Source organism: Plutella xylostella, chromosome 21 (assembly GCF_932276165.1).
Source record: "Plutella xylostella chromosome 21, ilPluXylo3.1, whole genome shotgun sequence".
NCBI classification, from domain to species: domain Eukaryota; kingdom Metazoa; phylum Arthropoda; class Insecta; order Lepidoptera; family Plutellidae; genus Plutella; species Plutella xylostella.
The window spans coordinates 1,813,636-1,829,885 of NC_064001.1; the positions used below are offsets into that span (position 1 = coordinate 1,813,636).

General features: G+C 40.0%; 1 protein-coding gene across 1 annotated transcript; it reads left to right on the forward strand.

Moving 5' to 3' along the window:
• The first annotated feature begins 710 nt into the window (after positions 1-710).
• On the forward strand, positions 711-16,129 carry LOC105381029 (general transcription and DNA repair factor IIH helicase subunit XPD). Its single transcript, XM_048628607.1, has 18 exons — positions 711-848; positions 920-1,019; positions 1,219-1,316; positions 2,124-2,280; positions 2,688-2,790; positions 3,100-3,230; positions 4,142-4,265; positions 4,862-4,958; positions 5,414-5,547; positions 6,784-6,900; positions 7,360-7,600; positions 8,090-8,261; positions 8,672-8,770; positions 9,268-9,447; positions 13,322-13,498; positions 13,713-13,783; positions 14,180-14,318; positions 14,837-16,129. Exons 1-18 carry the CDS (start codon positions 844-846, stop codon positions 14,972-14,974), a joined length of 2,283 nt encoding a protein of 760 aa, XP_048484564.1. The 5' UTR covers positions 711-843; the 3' UTR covers positions 14,975-16,129.
• The last annotated feature ends 121 nt before the right edge of the window (positions 16,130-16,250 follow it).

Here is a 16,250-nt window from a genome sequence, read left to right on the forward strand (position 1 = left end):
GTGGTATCTCTACCCCAACATGCATTGCAAGCTACTTGCTGACTGGAGATTGTGGCAATCCTTGTGTAAGTAGGTAGGTACATTATAGTATTTCCTGTAAGTACTACCTTATACCTATACCTATGGAACAACCCAATAGCTACAGTAAAACTATAAAGTCCTGAAAACGGAAGTGAGTCCTAACTAATTGTTAAAGACCGTATTTAATCAATCTAGTATAAATATTTAAAGACAATTCCGTTAAAAAGCTATTATCAATCGGTATTCGATTTTTATAATGTATGTAAATCTAAGTAAATAACTGACAACGATTAAAAGTCGCACTCTTTATTGTCAGGACTTTATAGTTCGACAGTAGCTATTCATGCATTAGTCAGTGCTCGGTTATTGGTATTTCCAGCAAAGAACGGTACCTACACAATACATCCTTACAGGCCTGCAACCAGTTTAATATACTTCCGCTTCCGTCCCCACAACCACGGAAGTCTTACGGAAAAATCAGGACCTAGGATTCTATAGATTTATAGATCTAACATGTAGTTTTATGAGTATAGTCGTTTTCTGTCACTAGCGCCATCTAGTATTTCGCTGATGTACTGACAAAAATCCAGATTAGGAGGATTTCATTATTATTCTGAAGCTGTGTTACAGACATACTTTTATGTGAGTATCATAAAAAGTGTCAGTGCAGTGTCAGTGTCACTGTCAAGAGAAAATTAAAAAATATTTCTAACCAAACAAAATAGCCGGAGCGATTGAACTTTTAATTGCTATTAAAATAATAATCTATTTTATTGAATCACTACTGTGTAAATCCAATTAATAAACATATAAGCCCTCAAAATGAAGTAAGTTGCCGTCTTAATTCTGTTCTAAGCTATTGTAAATGACATTTTCATTGCTTTGTTTATGTTTGCAGGTTAACTGTTGATGGATTGCTTGTTTATTTCCCGTACGACTACATATACCCCGAGCAATATGCTTACATGTTGGAACTCAAACGTGCACTGGATGCTAAGGTAACTAAAGGAACTCCTGATCTTGCCATTTATTTTACCATGTTACATTGAGGTGTTTTTGTAAGACTAACCTAAGGAAGTAGCCGGTAGTAGGTAGAATAGTAGGTAGGTAGGTAGAGGATGAAATCTGTTTGGTCTATCGTGGTGGTGGATGATGGTGATCACTTATATTGAATGTTCAAAATCGTAACATTTCCAGGGCCATGGACTTCTGGAAATGCCATCGGGAACAGGAAAAACCATATCTCTCCTGTCCCTTATTGTGGCCTACATGATCCAGAACCCTCATCAAGTCAGGTTGGTGTCTGTTCTCTTACAATTTTCCAATAAATTCTTAAGCAGTTATTAAAAGATTATTAAAATTATTAAAATCTAGCATTAAGTCCACCTCATTGTACATATTTACTTATGTATACTGTGCAATAAAAGTATAAATAAATAAATAAAAGAAATCTGTACTTTTTCAACCAAGTGAAATAGTTCTACATTCTTCATTCAGTGCTCCATTCATTCTACATTAGCGTAGAAGTGTGAAGTTACTCAGATGCCAGAGAATAAGTTCAAGTGTTACATTAAAAAGAAACTGTGTAAAAAAGGTTATTATAAAATTTATGATTACTTAGAGGATGTTAATGCATGGTTGTGATAAGTTAACTCTGCTCATATACACATTATAATTTAGTATATTATTAAGCTTATAAGTATTGAATGACTATTTTTTTGACAGGCCCAACTGCTCAAGAAAATAACGCCCTTGCTAAAATTTTCATAAAACCACATATATCTGTCATAATTTGTTTAAATTAAGGCCAGCCTCCTCCTTTTGAATTCATTGACTTTTCCAAAAGAAATCATGCTACATAAAAAGTGGAATGCATTCTCACCATCCATGGATAACCTATTTTGCATAAATGGATTCATGGATGCATTATTTTATGAGACTTTTTGAGCAATCAAAATTTCAATCAATTTAAGGCTATCAAAATTTATGTAGTACTTATATCCAGTCTTATGACATAATTCTGAGTTTCCTAAATCTAGATTTTTTTAAGAATTTACCTTTCTTACTATGAAATATATGTATATTTAAATTCATATTTTCAGAAAGCTAATCTACTGCTCGCGCACAGTCCCCGAGATAGAGAAAGTCATGGAGGAGCTGAAGAATCTGTTCAAGTATTATGAGAAGAGTATGGGTGAGCTGCCGAGCCTTGTCGGAGTCGTGCTGAGCTCCCGGAAGAACCTCTGCATTCATCCTGAGGTTTGTTTTTTGCTCTAGCTTGATAGGCCAGCCAATCATAAACAACCTAGTGCTTATGGTTATATCAGACCGTAATGGCAAACTAAATATGAAAATTAAGCTTGGGACTAACACATTACAGGCGTAAAATGGTTTCAGCCCAAGATATACATCTGTATCACTTAGTGATACAGATGTATATCTTGGGCTGAAACCTAGTGATAATCACTATGTTCATCATGACCCATCTTGAACTTGAAACCGGTCACCCATCCAATGGCTGACTCACTATGTTAATATGGGAAATTAGCCAGTGGCCTATCTTAAAGTTTAGGACATTGTTACAGAGAGATTATTACAAGTTTCACATTGTGTTTATGCTTCAGCACAGTTATTGATGTATAAATTTTCCTGCTTACTCCATCCAGGTATCTCGGGAGAGGGAAGGAAAGTTGGTGGATGGTAAATGTCACTCTCTGACCGCCAGCTACATCAGAGAGAAGAATGAAACTGACGACAGTGTAGAGATATGTAAGTACACACACACATACATACACACACACACACACACACACACACACACACACACACACACACAATACACTTGTAAAGCTAGCTAGCCTAGCTAGCACAGGGCGCAAGTTGCAACAAAAGATTTTTGCAGCAAGCTCATTCACATCGCGCGGCGTCGAGAGCGAGCGTGACTAAGAACTTTTGTCACGTCTTGATGTGCGCGTCTTGCGCCCCGTGCTAGCCATTCTGAAGGGTAGAGTGTCCATGACTAGGGAAACATAGTGTAGGACGCGGTTAATCATCTAATGGCTACATGATTTTCAACAGGTCAATTCTACGAAGGCTTCAACAGGGAAGGCAAAGAGTCGATGCTCCCGTTCGGAGTGTACACGATGGATGACCTCAAGCAGTACGGGGCTGACAGGAACTGGTGTCCATACTTCTTGTCCAGATTTGCCGTGAGTATGAATACAAACACAGTACAGTGAAAGATTATCAGAAAGACGAAAGGTGTACTTTAGTGAAACTTCACTTTTAGTGATCAATAACATGTATTACAGTTTAAATTACAAGTTATATAACCATTTAGAAGTCAATTCCTAGGCCTATTGATTGTAGGTATATTATAATATTCATCATCATCACGACCCATTACGTCCCCACTGCTGGGGCACGGGTCTCCTTCCAATGAAGGAAGGGTTTAGGCCTAGTCCACCACGCTGGCCAAGTGCGGGTTGGTGGACCCCAACACAAGCAAGCTTGTGCTGAGAGAGTTGTCGGGTAAGTGGGCAACCCGACTGTCAGATGTTTTCAAGCCGCCTGAAGGCCTCTGACTAGGCTTAACGACTGCTGCCGAAGCAGCAACCGGGACCCACGGCTTAACGTGCCGTCCGAAGCACGGAAGCGTCCAGAAAAGCACCACTTGAAATTGGTCACCCATCCAATGGCTGACCGTGTCAGTTGTTGCTTAACCTCAGCGATCAGTTACGATCACTGAGGCCCGCTCGACTACGGACGCTTCATATAATTCTTCTATTATAATATTCATGTTGCTGTAAAGTTCTACCTAAAAATCATACGAATATAGAGCTACAACAAGAGCATTCTTACAACATTGGAATTAAAACCTTGAGCCATTGTAACATCATCACTACCCATCACGTCCCCACTGCTGGCGCTCGGGTCTCCTTCCAATAAGGCCTAGTCCACCACGCTGGCCAAGTGCGGGTTGGTGGACTCCAACACCAGCAAGCTAGTGCTTAGAGAGTTGTCGGGTAAGTCGGCAACCCGACTGTCAGATGTTTTCAAGCTGCCTGAAGACCTCTGACTAAGCCAGTCTGAGTCTGACTAACCAGGTTTATTATTACAGATAATCCACGCGGAGATCGTGGTATACTCCTACCACTACCTGTTGGACCCCAAGATCGCCGAAGTCGTGTCCAAAGAGCTGTCCAAAGAGGCTTGCGTGGTGTTCGACGAGGCACATAACATAGGTTGGTCTTTATGTAGTTTGTTATACTACTTGATGGAGGTAAGTGTCGTAAATGCTTAGTAAACTTTGACTGGAATACAAAAACAAACGTTGAACCAGATTTAACTGTTGTTAGACACGGTATTTGACAGCGCTAAACAATAGGGTTGACTGGAAGAGATCGCGTTTAGGCGATAAGTCCGCCCTTGTATACTAGTTTAGTTTAAGATTTTACTGTACTTATGTATTTATGTATACAATAAAGTGTTAAAATAAAATAAAATAAATATGTTTATGTTGAAAAAACCACTAAAACCTTATTTATAAACCGAGCCATCAAATAAATGAATCTACGATGTTGGTAGTAAATCATTCCCTCTCCTCTTATTTATATTGGCAACACTTTTCATTCTGTACTGTCGTTTTATACTCCTTAACTTATTGGCGCTTCATATAATATGTATTATGTTTTTATTGGCCACCGTAACGACTGCATTTCAACACCGTGAGCTCTGTCCACGTGACTCTGGCCTAATTTGCTCAGCAAAAAGCCACACAACTAAAATTGAATTGTATGTTTTTTATTATAATATGCATAAATTGCCTAACACATTACAGACAACGTGTGCATCGCATCTCTGAGCGTGAAGCTGACCCGCAACTCCGTGGACCGCGCCACCGCCGCGCTGACGCAGCTAGACAACACCGTGTCCAGGTCAGTATTCTATTCTATTATATTGTTATAGCCATGCCATATTATACCAGTCTATTACACAGTTATTATAGTAGGAGTCTGTTTACTGACCGGGGCGGTGGTATCTCAGTCGGGTAAGAGCCCGCTTCTCACACCAGAGATGCAGGTTCGAATCCTGGCGCTGACATTTATTAATGAGTTCTTTGAATTTAAGTACAATGTATACCATCGCTCTTACAGTGAAGGAAAACATCTTGAGGAAACCTGCATATCTAGATTTAGCACGTCTAGATATGTGAACCCACCAACCCGCAGTGGACCAGCAGATGGGAAATGGTCCACGCTTAGGAAGGCAGTTCTGATCTAGGGAATATGCACTAAGGTTCCATTCGAGAGAAACAGGTGCAGGAATTTAAACCCCCACAGAGAATAAAATTATATAATAGAAAATAAAATACTCATTAAATTTCGCACAGGATCCGTCAAGACGACGCGGCCCGTCTGACGGCAGAATACGAGCAACTAGTGGAAGGACTTCGTGAAGCCGCCGTGCAGCGCGAGACGGACGTCATACTGGGGAACCCTATACTGCCCGACGAGGTGCTCAACGGTGAGAGACTTTGATTAACAATACGCTAACTAGATGGAGGTGCTCAACGGTAAGAGAGAATGAACCTTGAGTTATTGTGTCTAGGATCTATTTGCAACGTCGAAGTATTTGCGAATTAGCAATTAATAGAAATAATACAAATACGTGTTTGCTTGTTAGCGGCCATTTTATTAGTTATCGTGACAGATGAACTGTCACGTCACAAAGAATTCACCATGGACATATCAAACGTCTAGTAACAGAGGAACCTTAACCCTTAACTCAGTATGTCAAGGTTCTATTTGCAAAGCGTCAAGTGACAGAATACGAGCAGCTAGTGGAGGGACTTCGCGAAGCGGCCGTGCAGCGCGAGACCGACGTCATACTGGGCAACCCGATACTGCCCGACGAGGTGCTTAATGGTGAGAGACTTTGATTAACAATACGCTAACTAGATGGAGGGTCGGATACTTCTCGACAAACAACAGCTCACTTACTAAAGTGATATCTTATTTTGAATAAATCGGTTAGAAGATTTGTAACTTTATTCATTGGTATAATGAAACTTAAAACGTTTATCTCGGTTTAGTTAGAGCTATGTTTTTGTTTTTATGTCACACCATGTTAGTCTTGTTTATAAATGGTAAGAGATAAGAGCGCCTTGTTGCAATGACTCTAGGTTCTATTAGTAACGTCTAGTGTAGGACAGAGTACGAGCAACTAGTGGAAGGACTTCGTGAAGCCGCCGTGCAGCGCGAGACCGATGTCATACTGGGCAACCCGATCCTGCCCGACGAGGTGCTCAACGGTGAGAGAGAATGAACCTTGAGGCGTTATGTTTAGGTTCGTTTTTGCATGTAGACATGTGGGTTGCATAATGATGAATCTTGTTGCAATGACTCAAGGTTATATTTCCAACGGACGTCATACTGGGCAACCCGATACTGCCCGATGAGGTGCTCAATGGTAAGAAACGGCTTATTTAAATAAGGAAAAAGCCCTCAGTATAGAAAAGTAGGTACTATGGTTCTTTAATGGTGCCCACTGTCCACACACTCTGATCCGCTGGAGAGAACTTTACACAGTTCTGCCTGCGCAGGTATACCCGAACGTATGTGGGAATAGACCTGTGCAGTTTGCTGACTTGCGCAGGCGACTGAAGCTACATCTAAAATCAATTTAATTATTTATGGTGAACACCGGCGAAATAATGTGTGATAAATAGAACATAAAGAATATTCTCTATTTCTATTGTAGAGGTGGTCCCCGGCAACATCAGGAATGCCGAGCATTTTCTGGGCTTCCTCAGAAGGTTTATTGAATACTTGAAGACAAGACTGAGAATACAACATGTTGTACAGGAATCTCCCGCGGGTAAATATACAAATAATCATCTTTCTAATTTCATTCATAAGCACTATTAGCCATAACATGTAACATAAGTCACATTACCTATTCTATTGCCCTTTTCATCCAACCACTACCGGATAGGTACTTATCTATAAGCTCGTCGGTCCTGCAGTTTCGTATCATATTGAAATCGATCACCATAATATAGGATACAAAAAAAAAACTGGATAAAACGTACTTATCATACAAGAGCATTTTTCGCACATCTATTGTACTCGTTTTCCCCGCACTTTATCTCATAAGTTTGCATCCCGTTTTGCCCTGGGCCACGCGAGTCTGCTAAATTTTATAAATGTAAACACGATGAAATATCTTATTTGCCACTTATTTGGTAAGCAAATATTTCAATTGACATCTATAACATTTTGCAGACTTGCTTGCCTGTGTAAATTTACACCCTAAAAACTAAGCCCTCTTTCCCAGGCTTCCTAAAAGACGTGGCGTCGCGCGTGTGCATAGAACGTAAACCTCTACGTTTTTGCGCATCCAGACTGTCATCCCTTATGCGTACGTTAGAAATACCGGACCCCCAGAACTTTGCGTCGCTGACGTTAATAACGCACTTGGCTACGTTAGTGTCGACGTATACGAAGGGGTTCACGATCATCATTGAGCCGTTTGATGACAAAACGCCGACTGTGTCGAATCCTGTGCTGCATTTTTCGTGAGTATTGAGTTTTGTAATGTGATGTTTGGCTACGATTTGTTGTTACTGGTTTAAAGCCATATTTATATTTGAAAATTTGCTAAACATGCTCAGTGTTTTTTTTATTTTATGTAAGTACAATAATTTCAAATCTATAACGCTGTTTTGTGAAAAAGTGCTTCGGATTAGCGAATAAAAATAAAGGTGAACTTCGCTTCGCTGTAAAAAAAGTTTTGAGTGAGAGTTTCGGCATGAAAGTATTCCACGGCACTGACGAATAAAGTGGCTATCTATTGACAAAATAATTATCCAACCAGGCTCTCTACACCCAGAATATTTTGCTCTTAACATATTTGACGATTCATTTTATTTATATAAATGCATGGATTCCTCTAGAGCCGCTAAGCATAACATTTGGCGTATCGTTTTATTTATAAATTCATAAATTATTATTGTGGTGCTACACACCGAATAAAGATTATTCTTTATATTTCCTTCTGTCCCCAGTTGCATGGACTCGTCAATAGCCATGCGTCCAGTCTTCGCCCGATTCCAGACGGTCATCATCACGTCAGGAACCCTGTCTCCGCTGGACATGTACCCGAAGATCCTCGACTTCAACCCGGTGGTCATGAGCTCGTTCACCATGACGCTGGCCCGCCCCTGCATACTGCCTATGGTGAGCTAGTTGATTGTTCTAGAATAAGGCCAGCATCAATCTACAGGTGTTGCAAAAATCATGTTAATATATCTAGGCCCGGAAATGAAATCTAAGTGTCAAATTCGCTTGTTGCTTAGTATACCCTTTTTGCAACAGCCTGTATTAGGCTAATAATACTTGAACATTCACATGTAATGTGAATATCAGCAGAAAATAAACGCAAGCTTCCTATTGTGAGACAGTTGTTATATTAGATACAAAATATAACGTTCCCTAGAAAGATCATAAATAATGTTCACAGTCCATGTTGTATCAAGGTCGATTTCTTTCCATTGAATTCTAATCTATGCCGCGCAAGTTTAAGGCAGTTGCCATCGACAAGTAGAGGAAGTTGGATTCTATCCTAATTAAGCGTTATTTGTTTTCAGATAGTAGCTAAAGGCAGCGATCAAGTGGCAATATCGTCCAAATACGAAACACGAGATGACGTAGCAGTTATAAGAAATTATGGACAGCTACTTATAGAGGTAAGCAAGCATCAAAAAAAATATATCACAAACATTACATTGATATTTTACTTGTTTTTTAAAAACCCTTACTAGCCACCGACAGAGAAGAATGCAGGCGTCTGGTTTCAGTCCCAGACTCCTCTGAGAAATATCGGCATAGAAGAAAAAAAACCTGTTAACCCTTAATTGATCATAATGAATAATCATATACTATAATCACATCGTTTTCAACATCCCATTGAGTTAATCACGAAAACCAATGAAAAATTTTAAGTAGTCATGCCCTGTTAAGGATTAATTGCCCCCCTATTCTATTCTTAGAGAGGGTGAAGCTCCTGTACGTGGCTCTCTCGAGTGGAACCTTTGTACATATCCCATTAACTTCAGCTCAGCCAGCCTAGCTCCCGAGTAAACTGTAGCAGCAATCCCGGCCAGCAATAGCTGAGATAGGCGCTCTCTTTATCCAAGAATAGTTAATCTTGCCCCCCAAATTACTACCCCATTTCCCCCCGCAGATATCAGCATGCGTCCCCGACGGCGTGGTCTGTTTCTTCACATCTTACATGTACCTAGAGTCGGTGGTGGGCGCGTGGTACGACCAGGGCGTGGTGGCGACGCTGCAGAGACACAAGCTGCTGTTCATTGAGACTCAGGACGCGGCCGAGACGAGTTTCGCACTTATTAACTATATTAAGGTACGCATTAACTATATCGAGGTGAGTTTAATCATGTCGGGGTCACCAATTTAGTTTTTCTACTGAGGAATGGGTCAGGACTAAGCAAAAATGCAAAATACGCATACTATAAATGCAAGATGGCCGCCAGTGTGATAAGTTACCTAATACATATCTGCCAGTAAGTTAAAGTTACTTATAAGTAAAGACCGATCGACGCTGTTATAAACGCATCGTTTAGTCGCCATTTTCAAGATGGCCGCCAGTGTGATAAAGTTACCTAAATATGTATACATTATACATATCTGCCAGTTGTAAGTTAAAGTTACGAATAAGAAGAGACCGATCGACGCCATTTTAGAGCGCTATTCGTCTATTGATACACACAAAATGCATCAATTAGTCGCCATTGTGCCCAACCGCCGTGGTCCCCAGTATCCCCCCGGGCTAGTCTCCCCACGTCCTACATGTGCCTGCAGTCGGTGGTGGGCGCGTGGTACGACCAGGGCGTGGTGGCGACGCTGCAGAGACACAAGCTGCTGTTCATTGAGACTCAGGACGCGGCCGAGACGAGCTTTGCGCTTATTAACTATATTAAGGTACGCATTAACTATAGAGTGTTGCAAAAAGGATATAAGAAACGAAAATATTAAATTTTGAAATTCTGATTTCATTTTTGGGCTTAGATATACCATACTGCACCCTTTTTGCAACACCCTGTATACTTTAATTGGGTTCACCAATTATTTCCTTAACAGCTAAAACTAGGCGCATTAAGACCAAGCGACGCTATTGGTGCGTGCTATGCCGCTCCGTCGCCATTCGTCTATTTTGACATTGAAGCGCTCTAAATCCTCTCATATCACTCTTTCATCAACGCAAAATGCGCCAATTAATCGCGGCAGCGACGAGTTTTGTACGTATTAACTATATTAAGGTGAGTTTAATCATGTTGGGGTCACCAATTTCCTCAATGATCCTTAGCAGGCCACGCTATTAGTGCGCGCAAGGTTTCACCGTAGCTATTCGTCTATTGCAGCATTGACGCTCTTTAAATACATACTCTCATATTTCGTTCACAACGAAAAAATTACCACAAACCTTCAATCTTGTATACTTACTATAATATCGCGGGCTTCATGCCAGAGGGGCGTATGCGCAAAAAATCGAAATGGCGTTTTTCATGCCAATCGATTCCTATCCTAGTAATACACGTTCTGTAATTTTTTAGAAATTTTCAGTAAACTAGATTTTGAGATATTAATAAATTACATAAAGGCGTATACGATGTAACAATAATTTTGTGTCGTGTCAAAAAGGCGTATAAACGGCGTATAAACATCAGTAGGACGCATTTCAATAATTTCGCCATGTCAGAGAGGCGTATAGACGGCGTATAAACATCAGTGGGGCGCATTCAAATAATTATCGCCATGTCATATAGACGTATGTGCATATTGCTAACAAAATATAATGACAATATGGTTTCACTGTTGATATTGATGCCTAGTCCTTTCCAGTCCAGAGTTTTAAATACATCTTCCAATGCATCACGGAACAGTATCGGAGAAATTACGTCCTCCTCCCTCACGCCCCTTTGCCTATGGATAGATCTTGTGACTGGTTCTATACTTGGACAGTAATCGTTTCAGTGTCATTAGGCACTTCAGCGCCTCGATGTATCGTCAATCTATTTGATATATCTGCAAGGATGCCAGAACAGCCCAGATCTCGACGGAGTCAAAATTTTCGTAGTCTACGAAAGACTACACAGAGGCCGATTATATTCTTCTTTCTTCTGTATAATCTGCCGAACTGTGCTATAACCCCCACGAAATCCGGCATGCTCCAGCGGCTGAAATTCATCAAATCAAGTCTCGTGATGACTGTTATGAATGTACATAAACATCTTATTCACGTGGTCAAGAGTGTGATCAGTCTATAGGTTTTTAAGAGCAATTTGTTTCCTTTCTTGAAAAACAATAGACCTGGGGTTCTGGCTGTTGCGCATGTGAAGCGTACCATTGGGCATAGATGTCCTTGATCGCTGCGAGTATCTCCAACTTAGAATCGTCGATTTTGCTACGGCTGGTTGACAATTTTGTCATTAGGGTCCCTTCAAGTTGCTTAGTAAGGCATTCGATCCCCGGTTTTGTAGCTTCTTCAATCCGCTGTGTGTTGAAGCACCGGAGGTGACGATGAATAGCCTTGCGTATCATTTTTTTGAGAGCTTCTAGTTCTGACGGAATGGTCCAGCACAAGCCGTTTTATCTCCGTAAGTCCAAGAGTCTCCCCTGATAGCTTAGACTTCCTTCCCGTGTGTTACATTGCACAGAACCTAGTGCCTTCTTCCTGTATTGCATTGACCACTTCGCTGTAGGCTTCTTCAATGTTTGTAGTAGTTTCCAATACGTCAAATCAATTTTTTAGCTCCAGCTGAATCCATTCGGACCCGGCAGTGGTCTGGCGCAACTCGGTCAGAGGGCGGACTTCATCAGTCGCCGTTTTTCAAGCCTTAGGTCGATATTCAGAGTTCCTCTGAGTATACGGTGATTAAACCGATTGATCACTGAGATATCTCTGAATATGTGCCTCTTTATCAGTCATGATGATGACCGAATGGCGTAGTGGTTAGTGACCCTGACTACTGAGCCGAAGGTCCCGGGTTCGATTCCCGGCTGGTGCAGATATTTGTTTAAACACAGATATTTGTTCTCGGGTCTTGGATGTGCCCGTAAAATAGCAATAGGCCCGCCCCCTATTACATTGGGACTAACATAACACTCTGGCGAAAAGTGGGTGTAGCAATGCACCTCTGCCTACCCCGCAAGGGAGTACATTAGTACAAGGCGTGAGTTTGTGTGTGTGTGATGATGAAATCGATTTCATTTTCGTGACAGAGTCCGGCCTGCACCATCCACCTTCTATTCTATTCTCTGTGGGGGTGAATATACCTGCACCTGGTTCTCTCGAGTGGAACCTTTGTGCATATCCCCAAGGTCTAAACTGCCTTCCTAAGCAGGTCCACCTTCTTTGGGGCTTCTTTTTGAAGAAAGAGTTCACCAAGGAAAGCCCCTGCATTTCTGCGAAGTTCCAGCCCCAGCCCTCTGTCATTTCTTTAAGGAGTTTTTTGTGTTTATGTTCACTTGATATAGAGTAAATTTCTTTTTAATAGTCATTCTTGTTTTATTTTGTACTCTTATTGTTTCTAATGAATTATTCTATGTTTTTTTCAGCTTTGCCATGTATTTATTAGTTCCTTAAATAGTTTGTTGTTTTTTTTATAGCCGTATCATCTTTCTCAAATTGAGAACATCCATTAAATTACGCCATGGCAAAAGGGCGTACGAGATTCGAAAAAAAATAGAAGCAGTTATATTTTTGATCATATTTTGCTATCAGTATATTAAATAATTTAAGTGTAAATCAAATAAAAAATATATAATATAATTGGATAACAAATAAAAAAGTTTGTTTATACGCCCATTATTCCCATACATAATATAATAAAAATGGGATAGCAATACAATAATTTTCGTCAAGTCAGATAGACGTATACGCCATAAAGTGTACTTAAAGCATAAATATTATGAAAATAGAGTTTTAATAAAAACAAAGAATAATTAATCAAGTTATATGCAAAATTATAGCAAGCTCGATTACTTATTAACAAAGTTATGATGTTTTTTTGCTCTCCTGAAAAGTAGGGTCGATGCCCCTACGCCCCTCTGGCATGAAGCCCGCGATATGTATAGCCCGTGCAGATTGGCTCGATCCCACCCTATAACTTGCGTATATCGCAGTCTATTCCTCTAGACTAAACCTCTTTCTATTCTTCCTCATTACACACCTACCAATAATAAAACCTCTAACCCAACCCATCTCATCCCCACAGGCATGTGAGAGCGGCCGCGGCGCAGTCCTCCTCTCAGTCGCTCGCGGTAAAGTCTCTGAGGGCGTGGACTTCGACCATCACTTGGGACGGGCGGTGCTGATGTTCGGGATACCGTATGTGTACACGCAGAGCCGGATACTGAAGGCGAGGTTGGAGTACCTGAGGGACAGCTTTCAGGTTTGTGTTCCAGAAATCATTTTCAGAGATTTCCTGTCGATACTCAAGTATATTTATATTTAAATTGTGGAACTGTGTGACTAACTTCTTCTATATTTTATGCCGACATATTCATATGTTTTTGGAACTCACTGCTATCCGCGCCGCGCGCGGTTTACTGCAGATTGGATAATGTAATCGATACGATGTTAACGTAAATATTATTTAATTTCAGATTAAAGAGAATGACTTCCTGACGTTTGATGCGATGCGGCACGCCGCGCAGTGCGTGGGCAGAGCTCTCAGGTAATAAATATAATCATTATTTAAAAACTAACTTCTTAGATAATAAATTTAAAAAAATACATTAGACATGAATAGACTATGGAAATCGTTATCATGTTCAGTTCAACTTCCTATCCGAGTACCCGTTTAAGAAACTATTACAGTCCTCAGCATATGACTGCATACATACACTGTAATCCCCGAAGGGGTAGTCAACCGCTTTTCGCTGTACATTTTGTACTCACGAGATAGGTCGCGAGCCGTATCGCCGTTTTTGAGCACATGACTGCGTTTAAATAAAACCCCTTAATTAATCAAACCTATAATTTCCTGACTGCAAACCTGTAACTGTTCTCTTTTGTGTTTGCTTATGTGTGTACAATAAAGTGTATAAATAAATAAATAATTTCTCCACAGAGGCAAGACAGACTACGGCATAATGGTGTTCGCGGACAAGCGGTTCAGCCGCGCGGACAAGCGGAGCAAGCTGCCGCGCTGGATCCAGGAGCACCTGCGGGACGAGCTGTGCAACCTCAGCACCGAGGAGGCTGTGCAGGTGACACGAGAATAACTCTATTTCCTTGTTCTTAAGAAAAATAACAGGTTAAACTAGTTGGACAGGAACAAAAAGGGGTATATATAGCTGACCCCTAACCTCCAGAAGTGGGGAGGCACTTAAAGAAAAAACAGAATAACCATTTATGACGCTGTGACGCATTTAGACAAATGTATTTTATGTAACTCTGACGAGCCCTGTGCAGTGATTGACGCTAAATAGACTAGCTAATCTTTTACCACGGTAACAAACATTAGGATCAGCTCTCGTCACATCAACTGTTTTTTTATGTGGTGTAGGTAGAGACTGACACCAAATCTGACAGATGCGGCAATGACGCAACCGTGGTGTGAGGATTAGCCGGTCAGAATAGCGTATGTGGCTTGACTGTGACTGCCCAGGGTGCGCCTGTACCTATATAAAGTACGTTTCAAACCGGTAGGCGCTCCGATCACAATTCATGAACGAATGAGTTATAGATAATGGCCATAATTGTAACATTATTCCCTCACCAACAGATAAGTAAGCGGTGGCTTCGTCAAATGGCGCAACCGTTCACCAGAGAAGACCAACTGGGCGTCTCACTACTCACGCTTCAGCAACTGCAATCCCAGGAACAACAGGACAAGATTGAGAAACGGGTCATACAGAAATGAGGTTATAATGACGGATCAATGAGTTTGAATATCTGGCCGCCTACGGGAGAAAGGAGGTTGGGGTAATGAGAAATGAGGTTTTATACTGATGCGGCAGGAAACAGTTAGAAACACTGGCCGTTAATAGTACGTAAGTTAAAAGCATATGGCGAGAATTCGAATGAAACAAATGAGGACTGAATAAATTATGCAAACTTTGAGGAAGTTCTTGCTCGGAAATGGTTACTTTAAATTTGAATGCCTTACAATATACTTAATTAAAAAGGCATATTTTCCTGTGATACTTTGTAAAGTATTCTCTTTGTTTCTGTAAAAAATGTGTGATGTTAATATAATTAAAAGCTAAAATAAATGGGTCAATTTTGTATTGTATTCCATAATATTAAATGCCTGCATTTTTATTGAAACTCGTTAACTACCTTTAAATTATTGAAGAGCTTAGACAACTAGTGCAAAAGTTTTTTTTACTGAACCTAAACACTTTAATAAAACACGTGATCATGCTAACAAGTATAATTAAACCAAACATGTTATTTCTTGTACAACCATAAGCTGCCATTCTTAAAACGGTCAACATAGGACTTTAATAAAAAAGATAAATTACATTTAATGCAGAACAGTAAGATGAGTAAAACCATTAAAAGTTTCAGTAAAATAAGCGCAAGATAATATGAAAGGTAAAAAAGATAAAGTGCGACCAAAACATACCTATTTGGCAATTTTTTTTTTAAATATATAAAAAAAAACATTTCATTATATTTTCATAACACTGTAGAATAATTACTATTCGAAATAAGTAAGTACTTTCATGAAATTACAATAGGAACTGATATTTTAGAATATGCCATAGTTTACATCCTGTAAGAAAAAAAACATCATACTATCTTCTTTCTATTGGGTGAGGAAATGTTGTGGTGAGATTGCAATAATTTATAATAAATATACTACAGAATAATATTTTAGGCTAATATTACACTGTGCCACTTAGTAATCGTATAATCAACTATTTGAATTGTCTACTTAACATTTAATTGTACACATCATTGTACACAAAGTATACACGTCTATTTACAGTCAGTCATAGACACCACACAACATAAATATATTATAAATATGTCAATCAAACAGTGATGTTATTGATACTTGTGTAAAATATTTTTTTTCCTTCCAATAAAAATTCTCCTGATGACAAATTGCAAGAATCTGCACAAGTTATAGCCTATTTCACAATGTATGAATAATGGCTACCTGTGGGATAAAATACATGCTGTCACTC